The 21339-nt window shown below is 52.5% G+C and overlaps 1 protein-coding gene across 1 annotated transcript in view; it reads right to left on the bottom strand.

Moving 5' to 3' along the window:
• Positions 1 to 20303, bottom strand: part of SNX17 (sorting nexin 17) — a 34076-nt gene extending 13773 nt beyond the window's left edge. Inside the window, exons 1-7 of the mRNA XM_040347978.1 lie at positions 18933 to 20303; positions 9536 to 9610; positions 9308 to 9425; positions 8860 to 8924; positions 6187 to 6297; positions 2937 to 3027; positions 1875 to 1962 (exon numbers count right to left, since the gene is read on the bottom strand). Coding sequence (XP_040203912.1) covers positions 1875 to 1962; positions 2937 to 3027; positions 6187 to 6297; positions 8860 to 8924; positions 9308 to 9425; positions 9536 to 9610; positions 18933 to 18992 — 608 coding nt within the window. The 5' untranslated portion in view covers positions 18993 to 20303. The remainder of the gene's footprint in view (positions 1 to 1874; positions 1963 to 2936; positions 3028 to 6186; positions 6298 to 8859; positions 8925 to 9307; positions 9426 to 9535; positions 9611 to 18932) is intronic.
• Positions 20304 to 21339: the final 1036 nt, after the last annotated feature.

Below are 21339 nucleotides of genomic sequence, written 5' to 3'. Positions count from 1 at the left end.
ACTACAAAAAAACCTGAGAGCTGTATCATCTCAGGAGAAGGTTTAGAGATCCATCCCTAACATCACTATCAACTACAAGAAACCCGAGACTAAGCTGTATCAGCTCAGGAGAAGGTTTAGAGATCCATCCCCAACATCACCAAAGCAGAAGAGCCAAAGACCTACATTACTACCAACTACAAAAAACCTAAGAGCTGTATCATCTCAGGAGAAGGTCCAGAGATCCACCCCTAACATCACTACCAACTACAAGAAATTAGAGACTAAGCTGTATCATCTGAGGAGAAGGTTCGGAGATCCATCCCTAACATCCCCACCAGACAGGAAGATCCAGAGACCTACATCACTATCAACTACAAGAAACCTGAGAGCTGTATTATCTCAGGAGAAGGCTTAGAGATCCATCCCTAACATCACTATCAACTACAAGAAACCCGAGACTAAGCTGTATCATCTGAGGAGAAGGTTCGGAGATCCATCCCTAACATCACCACCAGACAGGAAGATCCAGAGACCTACATCACTATCAACTACAAAAAAACCTGAGAGCTGTATCATCTCAGGAGAAGGTTTAGAGATCCATCCCTAACATCACTATCAACTACAAGAAACCCGAGACTAAGCTGTATCAGCTCAGGAGAAGGTTTAGAGATCCATCCCCAACATCACCAAAGCAGAAGAGCCAAAGACCTACATTTACGACCAACTACAAAAAACCTAAGAGCTGTATCATCTCAGGAGAAGGTCCAGAGATCCACCCCTAACATCACTACCAACTACAAGAAATTAGAGACTAAGCTGTATCATCTCAGGAGAAGGTTCGGAGATCCATCTCTAAATCTCTAGATCTTGTAGTTGGTAGTGTACCAACTACAAGAAATTAGAGACTAAGCTGTATCATCTCAGGAGAAGGTTTAGAGATCCATCCCTAACATCACCAAAGCAGAAGATCCAAAGACCTACATTTACGACCAACTACAAAAAACCTAAGAGCTGTATCATCTCAGGAGAAGGTTCAGAGATCCACCCCTAACATCACTACCAACTACAAGAAATTAGAGACTAAGCTGTATCATCTCAGGAGAAGGTTCGGAGATCCATCCCTAACATCACCACCAGACAGGAAGATCCAGAGACCTACATCACTATCAACTACAAGAAACCTGAGAGCTGTATCATCTCAGGAGAAGGTTTAGAGATCCATCCCTAACATCACCAAAGCAGAAGATCCAAACACCTACATAACTACCAACTACAAAAAAACTAAGAGCTGTATCATCTCAGGAGAAGGTTCAGAGATCCACCCCTAACATCACTACCAACTACAAGAAACCTGAGAGCTGTATCATCTCAGGAGAAGGTTTAGAGATCCACCCCTAACATCACCAGACCAAAAGATCCAGAGACCTACATCACTTTCAAATACAAGAAACCTGACAGCTTTAACATCTCATGAGGTTTGGAGATCCACCCCCAACATCACCACCAGACAGGAAGATCCAGAGACCAATACTAACATCACAATCAACTACAAGGAAACTGAAAGCTGTATCACTTGATAAGAAGGAACAGAGTTCCAGCCCTAACATCTCCACGAGCAGAATATTCAGAGACTGAAATAAACATCATTGACACCATAAATCTCAATCATTACACAGGAAAACTTTTCAACACCAACACAAATCCAAAACATTGTGTTGAGAGGTCACTGCGAACATACCGAACAGGGAAAACAGATTTCATTTGTCCCTGTGGTGGCAGGTTTAGATCAGTCTATAGATGTACAGCAGAGGGTTGGTCGATCATCTTTCCATCTATGGTTATTATGTGTTAGCAGATGACATGAATTCTAAGAAGTGATCAGAGGAATTTACCTTTTCCGAAGAATAATCTTGTATTCTCTGCTGTGGAGACTGGTAACTGAAACGTATGGTAGTTCAAACTCCTGAAGCTTCCGGACAACTGCAGAGGGAGGACAATTCTGTGAAAATCAGAGTGACAAAGAGAAGGCCTCCCCCACCTTGGGCTTCCCCACATCTCACTAGCAGGACACAGGAATTTCACTGGCAGGGCGCAGGCCTTCCCTACCACCCACGGGCACGGAGGGGGGGGGGGCTTTCCTGAACCACTCACCAGCAAGGAGGGGGGCCTCCCCGAACCACCCACCGGCACGGAGGGGGGCCTCCCCGAACCACCCACCGGCACGGAGGGGGGCCTCCCCGAACCACCCACCGGCACGGAGGGCCTCCTCGAACCACCCACCAGCAGGGAGGGGGGCCTCCTCGAACCACCCACCAGCAGGGAGGGGGGCCTCCTCGAACCACCCACCAGCACGGAGGGGGACCTCCCCGAACCACCCACCAGCACGGAGGGGGGCCTCCTCAAACCACCCACCAGCACGGAGGGGGGCCTCCTCAAACCACCCACCAGCACGGAGCGGGGCCTCCCCAACCACCCACCAGCACGGAGCGGGCCTCCCCAACCACCCACCAGCACGGAGCGGGCCTCCCCAACCACCCACCAGCACAGAGGGGGGGCTCCCCAACCACCCACCAGCACAGAGGGGGGCTCCCCAACCACCCACCAGCACAGAGGGGGGCTCCCCAACCACCCACCAGCACAGAGGGGGGCTCCCCAACCACCTACCAGCAAGGAGGGGGGCTCCCCAACCACCTACCAGCAAGGAGGGGGGCTCCCCAACCACCTACCAGCAAGGAGGGGGGCTCCCCAACCACCTACCAGCAAGGAGGGGGGCTCCCCAACCACCCACCAGCAGGACTCCTCAACCACCTACCAGCAGGGGGCAGGCCTCTCCAACCACCCACCAGCAGGCCTCCCCAACCACCCACCGACAGACCTCCACAATACATGCTCCTCCCCTTTCATGTGATACAGACAATTGTTCCCATACGGTATGCACATATAGACAGACTTACAGGAGAATGAGCCATCTGCTCCATCCTTAATGAGGTACAGGCTGAAGTATCCAATCAGCTCCTCCGGAAGATCCAATTTGGTGGTGACTGCCTGTGATTAGGAGGTGAAATAGTATAAAATGGGATCTTTCTACTTTCTATGAAAACCATTTCTTTGGAGTTCACTGAGGGACACGAGAAGTCATATACTGTCTGGTTATACTGCCACCTACAGAAGAATTGGACACTGGCAAAAAAAAATAAAAAATGTAGGCGAAGGGTAGGAAAATGTTGTCTTGAGATGCGCCTTGGATTCCAAGTGATGAATCAGTTCCAGAGCAGACATCTGAAGGTTTAGGACCTGGTCAAGGTCTGGGTGGTCAGGGCTACATTGTCCACCAAAGCCTGTGCCGACTGTTCCTTTAGCAGAAGGTCATCTAGATCAGGGATATGCAATTATTGGACCTCCAGCTGTTGCAGAACTACAAGTCCCATGAGGCATAGCAAGACTCTGACAGCTGCATGCATGATACCCAGTGGCAGAGGCATGATGGGACTTGTAGTTTTGCAACAGCTGGAGGTCCGCTAATTACATATCCCTGATCTAGATATTCCACAATCGGGATGCCCTGAGACTATAGTAAAGGCTTATTTACACTCGCTTCGACATTAAATCGTCTACCGCTTCAACATGATTTTTTGATGCGTTTTTGGTGCTTCAGTGATTGTTTTTTGAAGCTCTAATAAAGTTTGGCAAATGCCCTTTGTGCGTGTTAATTTTCTATTTTGTTTCAAAGGGGCCCAGTAGAACCCCAGCTCAGTAGTACCCTTACCAAGCAGATCCCTGGGTCATTGGTACCCTCGTTCAACAGATCCCATGCTTATTAGTACCTCCAGCTGCTCTGATCACCGCTCAGTAGTAACCCCCAACTCTGCTAATCCTCCTCTCTCTGTGCCTGTTCACCTGATGTTATTTAGTATTATATACATTTATTCTAATAATAATAATTATATTTAATATCATAATAAAAGTTATTTGTTGGTATCAAATGCTCCGGGCCCCCAGCTCTGCTGATCCCCCGCCCAGTTGTAAACCCCAGTTCTTCTAATCCCCCGCTCAAATTATAAATCCCAGTTTTTTGAACCCCACACAATAGTAATCCCCAGCTCTGCTGATCCTCCCACTCGGTACTAACCCCCAGCTCTGCCGATCCCCTACTCAGCAGTAACCTCCAGCTCTGCTGATCCCCTACTCAGTAGTAACCGCCAGCTCTGCCAATTCCCATTCAGTAGTAACCCCCCCCAGCTCTGCTGAGCCCACACTCAGTAGTAACCCCCCCAAGCTCTGCTGAGCCCACACTCAGTAGTATCCCCCCCCCCAGCTCTGCTGAGCCCACACTCAGTAGTATCCCCCCCCCAGCTCTGCTGAGCCCACACTCAGTAGTATCCCCCCCCCAGCTCTCCTGCGCCCACCCTCAGTAGTATCCCCCCCCAGCTCTGCTGAGCCCACACTCAGTAGTATCCCCCCCCCAGCTCTGCTGAGCCCACACTCAGTAGTATCCCCCCCCCAGCTCTGCTGAGCCCACACTCAGTAGTATCCCCCCCCCAGCTCTGCTGAGCCCACACTCAGTAGTATCCCCCCCCAGCTCTGCTGAGCCCACACTCAGTAGTATCCCCCCCCAGCTCTGCTGAGCCCACACTCAGTAGTATCCCCCCCCCCAGCTCTGCTGAGCCCACACTCAGTAGTATCCCCCCCCCAGCTCTGCTGAGCCCACACTCAGTAGTATCCCCCCCCAGCTCTGCTGAGCCCACACTCAGTAGTATCCCCCCCCCAGCTCTGCTGAGCCCACACTCAGTAGTATCCCCCCCCCCCAGCTCTGCTGAGCCCACACTCAGTAGTATCCCCCCCCAGCTCTGCTGAGCCTACACTCAGTAGTATCCCCCCCCAGCTCTGCTGAGCCCACACTCAGTAGTATCCCCCCCCAGCTCTGCTGAGCCCACACTCAGTAGTATCCCCCCCCCAGCTTTGCCGAGCCCACACTCAGTAGTATCCCCCCCCCCAGCTTTGCCGAGCCCACACTCAGTAGTATCCCCCCCCAGCTCTGCTGAGCCCACACTCAGTAGTAACCCCCCCAGTTCTGCTGAGCCCCCTGTTTAGTAGTAACCCCCCAGCTCTGCTGAGCCCCCTGCTCAGTAGTAACCCCCCAGCTCTGCTGAGCCCCCTGCTCAGTAGTAACCCCCCAGCTCTGCTGAGCCCCCTGCTCAGTAGTAACCCCCCCAGCTCCACTGAGCCCCCTGCTCAGCAGTAACCCCCCCAGCTCTGCTGATCCCCGATTCAACATTAACCCCCCAGCTCTTCTGTTCTCCTGCTAAGTAGTAAGTCTGGTTTGCGGATCTTCCTCTGGTCCCTGCTCACCTCCCGCTATGCTGCGCACCTCATGTGACATTGCTAGTATCTCCTGTGCCAGTCCTCCAGCTCTGCTGCTCAGTCCCTCTCACTCGGGACCACTGCTCACCTTCCGCTTTAGAGTTACTATGTTGCACAACACGTGGGCCGTCTGCTTGTTGCTCCGCTCCAGTCTGGACCATGCTCACCTTACTGCTGCTCCACACCAGACACTCCCAAAATATATACACATGAATCGGAATGGCCCGCCGATGACGTCTTTTGGGTTTGGCTTGTTGGTTTCCCAGTGCATCCTGGGATATCTCATACCTGCAATACCCCCAAAACAAAGCGAACCTAAAGCCGGAAAAAAAGCCTCTCAAAAGCGGCAGGTGCTGTTAAAAGCTTTGTCGTAGGATTTCCATGGAGGCTTTGAAACATAGGTCCCAAAGCCTCTATGACCACGGGGTCAACTGCTATAGTGATCAGATGCCTTAGAGCCATCAGGTCCGGGTCTGACTGATGAAGATCACAGCTGAAACAGGTTGTAGAGCAAAAACTGCCAGAGCAGACAAGGCTTTAAAGAGCCTCCAGCCGCTTAAGCGTGGAATACTTGTAGACAGGTTCATCCTCCAGTGGAATGGTAGACACTTTGTTAAGATGGGACAGAGCCAGATCCACAGAGGGGGGGCAGATCACTTTTTAATAAGGTTCTCCTCAAAGCAATACTGGACTGCTGGGTGCTTAGGGGGCCCATGCATCTTGTCAGGAGGTTTCCGGCCTCCATAATGAAAGACGAGTATATGACTTCTTGTGTCTCTTAATGAGCGAGAAAGAACCCCCCCTCCCCCTTATCCAGATGAAGTGCCCTATCTGTGTCCTCACCTCCAGCACATCCTCTGTTTGGTCGGAGGTCAGGATGGTCACTTTCACCTTCTGCCCGTTAGAGAGGAAGACCTCCAGCTGCACCTCCTCTGTAGGGATCTGCTGAGTTTCCTGAGTGGGGGAAACAAGACTGCAGTCAGCTACTAAACCTTTCCCGGACCCTCTTCCCCAATATCCCAACCTATCTACCTAGGGAATAGCCGTCCTCTACAAATCCTCATCCTCTACAACAGTGTTTCTCAACTCCAGTCCTCAGGGCGCACCAACAGGTCATGTTTTCAGGATTTCCCTCAGATGAAACTGCTGTGGTAATTACTAAGGCAGTGAAACTGATAAAATCACCTGTGCAAAATAATGGAAAGCCTGAAAACAAGACCTGTTGGTGCGCCTTGAGGACTGGAGTTGAGAAACACTGCTCTACAACACCATCTCCGTTCTCTACACCACACCTACCTGATCCTCAGCCTCCTCTGCAAAACCTGAAACCAGCTTTCCTGTATTATCCCTTCGTCAGCCTCTACGTCTCCTCGACCTTCACCCTCTACGTCTCCCCGACCTTCACCCTCTACGTCTCCCCGACCCGGCCTTCACCCTCTACGTCTCCCCGACCCGACCTTCACCCTCTACGTCTCCTCGACCCGACCTTCACCCTCTACGTCTCCTCGACCCGACCTTCACCCTCTACGTCTCCTCGACCCGACCTTCACCCTCTACGTCGACCCGACCTTCACCCTCTACGTCGACCCGACCTTCACCCTCTACGTCGACCCGACCTTCACCCTCTACGTCGACCCGACCTTCACCCTCTACGTCGACCCAACCCGACCTTCACCCTCTACGTCTCCTCGACCCGACCTACACCCTCTACGTCTCCTCGACCCGACCTACACCCTCTACGTCTCCTCGACCCGACCTACACCCTCTACGTCTCCTCGACCCGACCTACACCCTCTACGTCTCCCCGACCCGACCTTCACCCTCTACGTCTCCCCGACCTTCACCCTCTACGTCTCCCCGACCCGACCTTCACCCTCTACGTCTCCCCGACCCGATCTTCATCTGATCCTCGTGCTCTAGCCTCCCATCTGATCCTCGTGCTCTAGCCTCCCATCTGATCCTCGTGCTCTAGCCTCCCATCTGATCCTCGTGCTCTAGCCTCCCATCTGATCCTCGTGCTCTAGCCTCCCATCTGATCCTCGTGCTCTAGCCTCCCATCTGATCCTCGTGCTCTAGCCTCCCATCTGATCCTCGTGCTCTAGCCTCCCATCTGATCCTCGTGCTCTAGCCTCCCATCTGATCCTCGTGCTCTAGCCTCCCATCTGATCCTCGTGCTCTAGCCTCCCATCTGATCCTCGTGCTCTAGCCTCCCATCTGATCCTCGTGCTCTAGCCTCCCATCTGATCCTCGTGCTCTAGCCTCCCATCTGATCCTCGTGCTCTAGCCTCCCATCTGATCCTCGTGCTCTAGCCTCCCATCTGATCCCCGTGCTCTAGCCTCCCATCTGATCCCCATGCTCTAGCCTCCCATCTGATCCCCATGCTCTAGACTCTCAACATTCTGGATCCTCATCCTTTATCCCCACACTTCCTCTACCCAATCCTCAGCCACCTCCCCCATGCCTGAGACCAAATGTCCGGTGTAACACCATCTCCGTTCGCTACACCATGCCTACCCAATCCTCAGCCTCCTTCCCCACACAAGGGACCAACTGTCCTGTATCATTCCATCATCTACTTAATCCTCAGCCTCCTCCCCCACACCTGAAACTAGCTGTCCTGTATAGTTCCATCCTCATCTTGTACCCCTCCTGTACCCGATGTTCATCCTTTACACCTCCTCTACCTAATCCTCATGGCTCTGTCCCTCCTATACCCGACCCTCATCCTCCACCAGACGACCCTCATCCTCCACCAATAGACCCTCATCCTCCACCAATAGACCCTCATCCTCCACCAATAGACCCTCATCCTCCACCAATAGACCCTCATCCTCCACCAATAGACCCTCATCCTCCACCAATAGACCCTCATCCTCCACCAATAGACCCTCATCCTCCACCAATAGACCCTCATCCTCCACCAATAGACCCTCATCCTCCACCAGAAGACCCTCATCCTCCACCAGACGACCCTCATCCTCCACCAGACGACCCTCATCCTCCACCAGACGACCCTCATCCTCCACCAGACGACCCTCATCCTCCACCAGACGACCCTCATCCTCCACCAGACGACCCTCATCCTCCCCACCTGAAACCAGCTGTCATGTATAATTCCATTTTCAACTTCTACCCCTTCAGTACCTGATCTCCTATACCCGATCCTCATCCTCTACCACCACCCTACCCCCTCCCCGATCCTCATCCTCCACACCTGAAACCAGCTGTCCTGTATAACTCCATCCTCAACTTCTACCCCTTCAGTACCTGATCTTCATCCTCTACTCGATCCTCATCCTCCACCCCTCCTCTACCCGATCCTCATCCTCCACCCGATCCTGTAAACTCCTTCCCCACACTTGAACCAAACATTATCTGCTCCTCCCCTGCCTGATGCTGGGCTCCTCCTCCGAACCTTACAACCCGCCCCTCACACCAACCTGAGGCAGTACAACCCCAATCCCACAACCAGTGGACCCATTCCATGCCCCGAAGACTGCAATTCTATCACCCACCTGTTGGGAGCGCCGTAAGAAGCTGTTAAATATCTCGCTGGATCCCAACACTGGATCCTGCCGCACTGTAGAACAAGAAAAAAGTGTTACTGCAGAGACCTCCCTGAGCAAAACAGGCCCCACCCAGCAATGCAGGCCCAGCTCTCAACACCAAGAAGTGTCCACGAATCCAGAATTCGCTACAGTGGGAGGGGCAAATCTGGGGGTGGGTATAGGGTAGTGATGGTGAACCTTGGCACCCCAGATGTTTTGGAACTACATTTCCCATGATGCTCAAATACACTGCAGTGTAGTGGAGCATCATGGGAAATGTAGTTCCAAAACATCTGGGGTGCCAAGGTTCACCATCACTGGTATAGGGTGACAGGCAGACCTAGGGACCTCCCGCGGGAAGACATACATTTCTCTGATGGGACGTTCTCTGGAATCTGCCCCCTCCTCCACTCACCAGCCTGCATGTATTTCTCCAGCTGCTCCCGTCTCTGCTCCACCTCGGCCGGCGTCAGGGTGAAGAGCTTCTTTGGGGGGAACATGGGCACCACATTGTTTCCATACTCCCTCCGCAACTGCAAGAAGACATGGGGGAGGGTCAGAAGGGACGGGGTCTAGTATGCAAATTGGGCAGAGAACTCCAGTAGAAGTTCCCACCGTCTGCTGTTACCTGGCCACACCTCACCTGCTCATGGAGGCCGAACAGCTGGCTATAGCGCACTCTGCAGTGCAGGACACCGTTCACATGAATGTTATATGCCTGCAAGAGAAACAGGAGACCTGTTATATAAATACATCGTGTGCACTCTGACATTATACCCAATACCCTCTATACATGTATAGTTATTCTATACATTTAAAGTTTTTTGTGGATGGGTGGGTGGCTCGCACCCTGCTGTGGATGGCTTTCTGGCACCCTGCTGCGGCTGGCTGACTGGCACCCTGCTGCGGCTGGCTGACTGGCTCGCACCCTGCTAAGGCTGGCTCACTGGCTCGCACCCTGCTACGGCTGGCTGGCAGGCTCGCACCCTGCTGTGGATGGCTTTCTGGCACCCTGCTTCGGCTGGCTGGCTCGCACCCTGCTGCGGCTGGCTGACTGGCTCGCACCCTGATGCGGCTGGCTGACTGGCTCGCACCCTGATGCGGCTGGCTGACTGGCTCGCACCCTGATGCGGCTGGCTGACTGGCTCGCACCCTGCTGGCTGACTGGCTGGCTCGCACCCTGCTGGCTGACTGGCTGGCTCGCACCCTGCTGGCTGATTGGCTCGCACCCGGCTGGCTGGCTGACTGGCTCGCACCCTGATGCGGCTGGCTGACTGGCTCGCACCCTGATGCGGCTGGCTGACTGGCACCCTGCTGCGGCTGGCTGACTGGCACCCTGCTGCGGCTGGCTGACTGGCACCCTGCTGCGGCTGGCTGACTGGCACCCTGCTGCGGCTGGCTGACTGGCACCCTGCTGCGGCTGGCTGACTGGCTCGCACCCTGCTGCGGCTGGCTGACTGGCTTCTTCTACCTGGGCCGATGACATAGTGGGCCCCAAAAAGATGGCCCTTGTGGCAGGGGGAGGCCAATATCAGTAGGTTTGTGACTTAAAGAAAAATAAAATGTGAATATCGGCCCCCCGGAAAATCGGTCAACCCCTAAGACACACACCCCCTATATACCCTGCATATAATACATCATGTTCACTCTGACATTACACCCCGATACATCCTGCATATAATACACCATGTTCACTCTGACATTATACCCCGTTCCCCCATACATCCTGCATATAATACATCATGTTCACTCTGACATTACACCCCGATACATCCTGCATATAATACACCATGTTCACTCTGACATTATACCCCGTTCCCCCATACATCCTGCATATAATACATCATGTTCACTCTGACATTACACCCCGATACATCCTGCATACAATACATCATGCTCACTCTGACATTACACCTCGCTCCCCCATACATCCTGCATATAATACATCACGCTCACTCTGACATTATACCCCGCACCCCCTTATGATACAGTGTGTCATCATCTAACACATAGGGGAAGATTCACTAAAACTGCAGCACACAGAATCTGGTGCAGCTCTGTACAGTAACCAATCAGCTTCCAGGTTTTATTGTCAAAGCTTCATTGAACAACATGAAGTTAGAAGCCGATTGATTACTGTGCACCAGTTTAGGTAAACCTCCCCCCATGGTGTGCACTCTGACATTATACCCCACACCCCTAATACATCCCACATAAACAGGATGAAGATACAAAGTACAGGAGGGGAAATCCTGAGCGCTGACCCCGCTCACACCACGATGCACTTCCTGCCAACTTCCTGTGGTTTTCTATGGCAGTCAGATCCTCTCTATACCTCTGCAGACTGTCTCACACACTCTGTACACATCGCTCGGCGATCTGCAGACCGTCTCACGCGCTCTGTACACATCGCTCGGCGACCTGCAGACCGTCTCACACACTCTGTACACATCGCTCGGCGATCTGCAGACCGTCTCACGCGCTCTGTACACATCGCTCGGCGACCTGCAGACCGTCTCACACACTCTGTACACATCGCTCGGCGATCTGCAGACCGTCTCACGCGCTCTGTACACATCGCTCGGCGATCTGCAGACCGTCTCACGCGCTCTGTACACATCGCTCGGCGATCTGCAGACCGTCTCGCACGCTCTGTACACATCGCTCGGCGATCTGCAGACCGTCTCGCACGCTCTGTACACATCGCTCGGCGATCTGCAGACCGTCTCGCACGCTCTGTACACATCACTCGGCGATCTGCAGACCGTCTCGCACGCTCTGTACACATCGCTCGGCGATCTGCAGACCGTCTCGCACGCTCTGTACACATCACTCGGCGACCTGCAGACCGTCTCGCACGCTCTGTACACATCACTCGGCGATCTGCAGACCGTCTCGCACGCTCTGTACACATCACTCGGCGATCTGCAGACCGTCTCGCACGCTCTGTACACATCACTCGGCGACCTGCAGACCGTCTCGCACGCTCTGTACACATCACTCGGCGACCTGCAGACCGTCTCGCACGCTCTGTACACATCACTCGGCGATCTGCAGACCGTCTCGCACGCTCTGTACACATCGTTCGGCGACCTGCAGACCGTCTCGCACGCTCTGTACACATCGCTCGGCGATCTGCAGACCGTCTCACACACTCTGTACACATCGCTCGGCGATCTGCAGACCGTCTTACACAATCTGTGCAGTGAGGGGAAAAATAATTATTTGATCCCCTGCAGATTTTGAAAGTTTGCCACTTACAAAGAAACAAAGGGTCTATAGTTTTATCATATATATAGGCCCAGATTCTTGTACAATGGGCATATCTCTGCGGCGGCGTAACGTATCCGATTTACGTTACGCCGCCACAACTTACACGGGCAAGTGGTGTATTCTCAAAGCACTTGCTCCGTAAGTTGCGGCGGCGTAGCGTAAATCGGCCGGCGTAAGCCCGCCTAATTCTAATTTGGATCAGGGGGGCGTGTTTTATGTTAAACTACTGTGACCCGACGTGATTGACGTTTTTGCGGAATGGCGCATGCGCCGTCCGTGGAATTTCCCAGTGTGCATTGCTCCACACTACGCCGCAAGGACGTCATTGGTTTCGACGTGAACGTAAATTACGTCCAGCCCCATTCACAGACGACTTACGCAAACAACGTAACTTTTTCAAATTTTGACGCGGGAACGACGGCCATACTTAACATTGGCTGAGCCTCATATAGCAGGGGCAACTTTACGCCGGGAAAAGCCTAACGTAAACGTCGTAACTTTACTGCGTCGGCCGCGCGTACGTTCGGGAATTCGCGTATCTAGCCAATTTGCATACTCGACGCGGAATTCGACAGAAGCGCCACCTAGCGGTCAAAAAAAAAAATGCAGTTTAGATCCGACGGTGTAAGAGACTTACGCCTGTCGGATCTAATGGATATCTATGCGTAACTGATTCTAAGAATCAGACGCATAGATACGACGGGTCAGATTAGGACTTACGACGGCGCACATGGCGCTGCGCCGTCGTAAGTCCTTTAAGAATCTGGGCCATATATTTTAAATGATAGAGACAGAATATCAACCAAAAAAAAACACGATACAAATGTTATAAATTGAGTTGCAGTTCAGCGAGTAAAATAAGTATTTGATCCCCTTTTGCAAAACATGACGGTACTTGGAGGAGAAACCCTTCTTGGCAATCACAGAGGTCAGACATTTCTTGTAGTTGGTTACCAGGTTTGCACACATCTTTGGTCCGCTCTTACAGATCTTCTCTAAATCCTTAAAGTGGGGTTCCACCCATAAATATAACATTACATCAGTAGTTTTAAAAAAATGTCATTAGTCCTTTACGAATTTTTTTTTTTTTTTAAATGCCTTCAAAGTGTTGTTGCTAGGCAGAATAGTTAATCTTCCCACTTCCTGCACCTAGGTGCTTAATGCTTCCCAACCTACACCGCACAGACTCCTGGGAATGTAGTGGGTGTAACTTTCCAGGAGTCTGTGCACTCCCCAGTCTCAAAGAATCATGTGACTTGGACAGCACAGGTGCTGAAACCTGATCTGACAGCTTGTGCAGCACTGAGCATGTGCGAGATCTGCAAGGCTGAAATCCAGGAAGTCATACAGTCTGGCTTCATGATGCCCACACTTAAGATGGCCCCAGTCAATTTCTATTTTATAAAGTGTCTAAATGCTGTAACAACCTAACAAAACGGACCTTAGTTTACAGACTAACTTTACTAGAATACATTAAGCTTGTGTATTACAGGGGTATTTATATTTAAAAAGTGAAATTGTGGCCGGAACTCCGCTTTAAGGTTTCTTGGCTGTCGCTTGGCAACTCAAAAAGTTTCAGCTCCCTCCATAAATGTTCTATAGGATTAAGATCTGGAGACCGGCTAGGCCACTCCATGACCCTAATGTGCTTCTTCTTGGGCCACTCCTTTGTTGCCTTGGCGGAATGTTTTGGGTCATTGTCATACAGGAAGACCCATCCATGACCCATCTTCAGTGTTCTGGTTGAGTGAAGAAGGTTCTTATCATAGAAGATTCTCTTCTTTCAATACATGGCCTCGTCTATTGGCCCCTCAATGCGGCAAAGTGGACCTGTACCCTTTAGAAGAGAAACAGCCCCAAAGCATCATGTTTCCACCTCCATGTGTGACTGTAGGGATGGTGTTCTGAGGGTCATAGTCAGCATTTTTCTTCCTCTAAACACGGCAAGTCAATGCCAAAGAGCTACATTATGGTCTCATCTGAACACAGAACTTTCTCCCAATACTTCTCTGAATCATTTAGATGTTGATTGGCAAACTTCAGACGGTCCTGTACATGTGAGGGGGACCTTCTGGGCTCTGCAGGATTTCAATCCACGGGGTGTATTGTGTTACCAATGGTTTGTTCGGTGACTTTGGTCCCAACTGCCTTGAGATCCTTCACAAGTTCCTCCCGTGAAGTTCTGGGCCGATCCCTCACTTTTCTCATGACCATCCTCACCCCATGAGGGGAAATCCTGCATGGAGCTCCAGAAGTAAGGTGATTGATGGTTAGTTTGTATTATTTTCCATTTGCAAATAATCTCTCCAACAGTTATTTCCTTCTCACCAATCTTCTTGCTGATGGTCTTGTAGCCCATTCCAGCCTTGTGCAGGTCTACAATCTTCTCCCTGACGTCCTATGACAGCTCTTTGGTCTTCCCCATGATGGTGAGGATTGAATGGAAGAAAGATTCTGTGGACAGGAGTCTTTTATACACATTACGAGTCGTCATTAGGAGCCCCTTCTTACATTGACAGGACTAATCTGTGTACCACATGAGACCCTACTGTAGCCAGTCTGTGGGGGACACAATTATTGTTGGTTGGTGGGGATCAAATACCGTATTTATCGGCGTATACCGCGCACTATTTTGCCCTGAAAATCAGGGCAAAATCGTGGGTGCGCGATATACGCCGATACCCGCTTTCCCGCCACGAGTTTTGAATACTGCGCCAGCATATACCGAGCGCAGTACGCTCGTGAATCTTCGGGCAGTCTCGGCGCCTCTCGCACCGACGTCCTGTACGTACAGGACGTCAGCGTGACAGTTGCCGAGCCTGCCCGAAGATTCACGAGTGTACTGCGCTCGGTATATGCCGGCGCAGTATACAAAACTTGTGACGGGAAACGAGCGGGGAGGACGCCGGACTCGCCGAAGAGGACGCCGGACCCGCCGAAGACGGACGCCCGAAGCCGCAGACGAACGCCGGACCCGACGAGGCCGCCGATGAACGCCGCGCAAGACACCAAAACTGTAAGTACAAAAAAACTAAAAAACTTTTTTTCCACAGGAATTCGGGCCACTTTGGGGGTGCGCGGTATACGCGGGAGCGCGTTATACCGCGATAAATACGGTACTTAATTTTACTCACTGAACTGCAACTCAATTTATAATATTTGTATCATGTTTTCTCTGGATTTTGGGTTGATTTTCTGTCTCACTCTCTATCATTTAATATACACCTATGATAAAAAATTATAGACCCTTCACGTATCATGCTCTGCCGGCCATTCCATGCACAGGGCGCTGCAGACCGTCCCACGCACAGGGCGCTGCAGACCCTCCCACGCACAGCGCTCTGAAGGCCCTCCCACGCACAGCGCTCTGAAGGCCCTCCCACGCACAGCGCGCTGCAGACCCTCCCACACACAGCGCTCTGAAGGCCCTCCCACGCACAGTAGAGCTGCACGATGAAATCGTCAAGAATCGGTATCGCAATATTTTTCCCCGTTACGATCTTGACAAAGGGTTTCCCGATCTTTGGTATGCAGAGAATTTTCTCTCCGCCTTCGAAAGTCAAAGTCTGCCCAGTTTTAGAACATTCTTTATCGGTGGAATGTTAAGTCTGAGCATTGTATCAATGTGACTTTAACATCAAAGGAATAGACTTCTGTGTGTAACTTAGGAACAGTCAACCACTTAAAGCGGGGGTTCACCCTAAAAACCATTTTCTAACATTACATTGACATGACTCTCGACAATGACAGTATGTTTTTATTTTTTGCTGTACATACCTCGTACAGCTATTTTCTTCCCTGGCTTCCGGGTAGTGAATCCCGCGGGAGTGGGCGTTCCTATCCAGCAGGTGATTGACGTGATGACAAAAACTACCTCCCCCCGTCGCATAAGGAGCGTCACGAGTTGCCGAAAAGAAGCCGAACGGCGAGTCGGCGCTATACGGCGCCTGCGAACCGCCGTTCGGCTTCTTTCGGCAACTCGTGACGCGCTGTATGCGCCGGTGGGAAGCATGTCAATCAATTAGCATGTGAATAGGAATGCCCAGTTCCGCAGGATTACATACCCGGAAGCCACGGTGAAAATATAGATAAAACGGTATGTACGGCAAGAAAATAAAAAAGGTCATGTCATTCTCACAACTAGGCTCAATGTAATGTTAGAATTTTTTTTAGGGTGAACCCCCGCTTTAAACACCAAACCTTTTTCTGACAGTTGTTTTTTTTTTAAGTTAAATTATAATTTTTGCTAGAAAATTACTTAGAACCCCCAAACATATATATTTTTTTTAGTAGAGACCCTAGGGCAGTGATGGCGAACCTTGGCACCCCAGATGTTTTGGAACTACATTTCCCATAATGCTCAGCTACTCTGAAGAGTGCATGAGCATCATGGGAAATGTAGTTCCAAAACATCTGGGGTGCCAAGGTTCGCCATCACTGCCCTAGGGAGTACTCTGCAGCCCCCCCCCCCCCCACACGCACAGAACTCTGCAGGCCCTCCCGCGCACAGAACTCTGCAGGCCCTCCCACACACAGGGCTCTGCAAGCCCTCCCACACACAGGGCTCTGCAAGCCCTCCCACACACAGGGCTCTGCAAGCCCTCCCACACACAGGGCGCTGCAGGCCCTCCCACACACAGCGTGCTGCAGGCCCTCTCACGCACAGGGCTCTGCAGGCCCTCCCGCGCACAGGCCCTCCCACACACAGGGCTCTGCAAGCCCTCCCACACACAGGGCGCTGCAGGCCCTCCCACACACAGCGTGCTGCAGGCCCTCCCACACACAGCGTGCTGCAGGCCCTCTCACGCACAGGGCTCTGAAGGCCCTCCCACGCACAGCGCGCTGCAGACCCTCCCACACACAGCGCTCTGAAGGCCCTCCCACGCACAGTAGAGCTGCACGATGAAATCGTCAAGAATCGGTATCGCAATATTTTTCCCCGTTACGATCTTGACAAAGGGTTTCCCGATCTTTGGTATGCAGAGAATTTTCTCTCCGCCTTCGAAAGTCAAAGTCTGCCCAGTTTTAGAACATTCTTTATCGGTGGAATGTTAAGTCTGAGCATTGTATCAATGTGACTTTAACATCAAAGGAATAGACTTCTGTGTGTAACTTAGGAACAGTCAACCACTTAAAGCGGGGGTTCACCCTAAAAACCATTTTCTAACATTACATTGACATGACTCTCGACAATGACAGTATGTTTTTATTTTTTGCTGTACATACCTCGTACAGCTATTTTCTTCCCTGGCTTCCGGGTAGTGAATCCCGCGGGAGTGGGCGTTCCTATCCAGCAGGTGATTGACGTGATGACAAAAACTACCTCCCCCCGTCGCATAAGGAGCGTCACGAGTTGCCGAAAAGAAGCCGAACGGCGAGTCGGCGCTATACGGCGCCTGCGAACCGCCGTTCGGCTTCTTTCGGCAACTCGTGACGCGCTGTATGCGCCGGTGGGAAGCATGTCAATCAATTAGCATGTGAATAGGAATGCCCAGTTCCGCAGGATTACATACCCGGAAGCCACGGTGAAAATATAGATAAAACGGTATGTACGGCAAGAAAATAAAAAAGGTCATGTCATTCTCACAACTAGGCTCAATGTAATGTTAGAATTTTTTTTAGGGTGAACCCCCGCTTTAAACACCAAACCTTTTTCTGACAGTTGTTTTTTTTTTAAGTTAAATTATAATTTTTGCTAGAAAATTACTTAGAACCCCCAAACATATATATTTTTTTTAGTAGAGACCCTAGGGCAGTGATGGCGAACCTTGGCACCCCAGATGTTTTGGAACTACATTTCCCATAATGCTCAGCTACTCTGAAGAGTGCATGAGCATCATGGGAAATGTAGTTCCAAAACATCTGGGGTGCCAAGGTTCGCCATCACTGCCCTAGGGAGTACTCTGCAGCCCCCCCCCCCCCACACGCACAGAACTCTGCAGGCCCTCCCGCGCACAGAACTCTGCAGGCCCTCCCACACACAGGGCTCTGCAAGCCCTCCCACACACAGGGCTCTGCAAGCCCTCCCACACACAGGGCTCTGCAAGCCCTCCCACACACAGGGCGCTGCAGGCCCTCCCACACACAGCGTGCTGCAGGCCCTCTCACGCACAGGGCTCTGCAGGCCCTCCCGCGCACAGGCCCTCCCACACACAGGGCTCTGCAAGCCCTCCCACACACAGGGCGCTGCAGGCCCTCCCACACACAGCGTGCTGCAGGCCCTCCCACACACAGCGTGCTGCAGGCCCTCTCACGCACAGGGCTCTGCAGGCCCTCCCGCGCACAGGCCCTCCCACACACAGGGCTCTGCAGGCCCTCCCACACACAGGGCTCTGCAGGCCCTCCCACACACAGCGTGCTGCAGGCCCTCCCACACACAGCGTGCTGCAGGCCCTCCCACACACAGCGTGCTGCAGGCCCTCCCACACACAGCGTGCTGCAGGCCCTCCCGCGCACAGCGTGCTGCAGGCCCTCCCGCGCACAGCGTGCTGCAGACCCTCCCGCGCACAGCGTGCTGCAGACCCTCCCGCGCACAGCGTGCTGCAGACCCTCCCGCGCACAGCGTGCTGCAGACCCTCCCGCGCACAGCGTGCTGCAGACCCTCCCGCGCACAGCGTGCTGCAGGCCCTCCCGCGCACAGCGTGCTGCAGGCCATCTCACACACAGAGAAGATGATTCTCATACAACTAGAGAGCCAACATGGTTAGATCTGGCCTCTGTACACAGATGGTGGAAACTCTCACATCCCCTCCTCAGGCGACACTCACCACATACTGTCCACCGTTGTCCGTGTTACACGTCTCCGTCTCAGGAATAGAGAAATGCATGGTGAGAGCAACACAGACACACCTAACCCCCTAATACTCCCTGGGGGGAACCCTACCTCCCCAGTATTAGGGATCTGGGGAACCTAACGCCCCGGTACTAGGGATCTGGGGAACCTAACGTCCCGGTACTAGGGATCTGGGGAACCTAATGCCCCGGTACTAGGGATCTGGGGAACCCAACGCCCCGGTACGAGGGATCTGGGGAACCTAACGCCCCGGTACGAGGGATCTGGGGAACCTAACGCCCCGGTGCGAGGGATCTGGGGAACCTAACGCCCCGGTACTAGGGATCTGGGGAACCCAACGCCCCGGTACTAGGGATCTGGGGAACCTAACGCCCCGGTACTAGGGATCTGGGGAACCTAACGTCCCGGTACTAGGGATCTGGGGAACCTAATGCCCCGGTACTAGGGATCTGGGGAACCCAACGCCCCGGTACGAGGGATCTGGGGAACCTAACGCCCCCGGTACGAGGGATCTGGGGAACCTAACGCCCCGGTGCGAGGGATCTGGGGAACCTAACGCCCCGGTACTAGGGATCTGGGGAACCCAACGCCCCGGTACTAGGGATCTGGGGAACCTAACGCCCCGGTACTAGGGATCTGGGGAACCTAACGTCCCGGTACTAGGGATCTGGGGAACCTAATGCCCCGGTACTAGGGATCTGGGGAACCCAACGCCCCGGTACGAGGGATCTGGGGAACCTAACGCCCCGGTGCGAGGGATCTGGGGAACCTAACGCCCCGGTACTAGGGATCTGGGGAACCTAATGCCCCGGTACTAGGGATCTGGGGAACCTAACGCCCCGGTACTAGGGATCTGGGGAACCTAACGTCCCGGTATGAGGGATCTGGGGAACCTAACGTCCCGGTATGAGGGATCTGGGGAACCTAACCCCCCAATATTATATATCAGATGCACCTAACCCCCCAATACCAGACAGGGGGGACCTAACTCCCCAATATTAGATATCTGGGGAACCTAACCTCCCAATACCAGACACAGGGGGGACCTAACTCCCCAATACAAGATCCCAGCACACCTAACTCCCCAATTCCCAGTAGCAGAGACAGAGGGAACCTAACACCCTAAAGCCATGACACCCCAGAATATCAGCCCCGGGCCCTCCAGTGCCCCCCGATCCGCTCCCCCGTCCAGCCTCCAGTCGGATGTAGTGTGCAGCACTTCGCACCGTCCGGGCTCAAAACACATCCCCGTCTCTCCGTTCCGTAGGGGGGAGAAGACATCAGAACCACCTCTAGCTGCTGCGCATGCGCGGGAATCACTCCGCATTCCTCGCGTACTATCGCCCCAGCTCATAGAAGGAGACTGCGCGTGCGCGGAGCTCAGCGGTCATCTAGAACGGAAGAAGAGGCGGATCCAAATGTATCCTCTTCTAGCGTGAGATCCCCGGCCCCGCCCATTTCTTTCCACGTCTGTCCTCTGCTGGGGGTCCGTTCCCGGTGTCCACTACTCCTTCATTATCCCCCACATTCCATGGATTAACCCTTTCCCTGACACAGCTGTGTTCCTGGTTTTGCACACATGTTTCAATGCACATTTAAGGCCTGAAGATTAGTTACCCCCCTTCCCCCCTAAACATGATCTCTTTTCTGGAAGCCGAGACCCCAGAGAAGAAAATGGTGGTAGTCCCAATTTTTTTTATGTCACGCGATGTTATCGCATAGACTTTTATCAATCACATGTTTTCAGGAAATGACACCATTTTTGGGTAAAATATAAAAGATGAGGTTGTGACGAGCGGATGGATACCCAACGTGTCATAGGATCTCCAATGTGTCATAGGATCCCCAACGTGTCATAGGATCTCCAACGTGTCATAGGCTCTCCAACGTGTCATAGGATCTCCAATGTGTCATAGGATCTCCAATGTGTCATAGGATCTCCAACGTGTCATAGGATCTCCAACGTGTCATAGGATCTCCAATGTGTCATAGGATCTCCAATGTGTCATAGGATCTCCAACGTGTCATAGGATCTCCAACGTGTCATAGGCTCTCCAACGTGTCATAGGATCTCCAATGTGTCATAGGATCTCCAATGTGTCATAGGATCTCCAACGTGTCATAGGATCTCCAACGTGTCATAGGATCTCCAATGTGTCATAGGATCTCCAATGTGTCATAGGATCTCCAACGTGTCATAGGATCTCCAATGTGTCATAGGATCTCCAATGTGTCATAGGATCTCCAATGTGTCATAGGATCTCCAATGTGTCATAGGCTCTCCAACGTGTCATAGGATCTCCAATGTGTCATAGGATCTCCAACGTGTCATAGGATCTCCAACGTGTCATAGGATCTCCAATGTGTCATAGGATCTCCAA

Source organism: Rana temporaria, chromosome 4 (genome assembly GCF_905171775.1).
Source record: "Rana temporaria chromosome 4, aRanTem1.1, whole genome shotgun sequence".
Classification (NCBI taxonomy): domain Eukaryota; kingdom Metazoa; phylum Chordata; class Amphibia; order Anura; family Ranidae; genus Rana; species Rana temporaria.
This window is presented reverse-complemented; position numbering and strand designations above follow the sequence as displayed.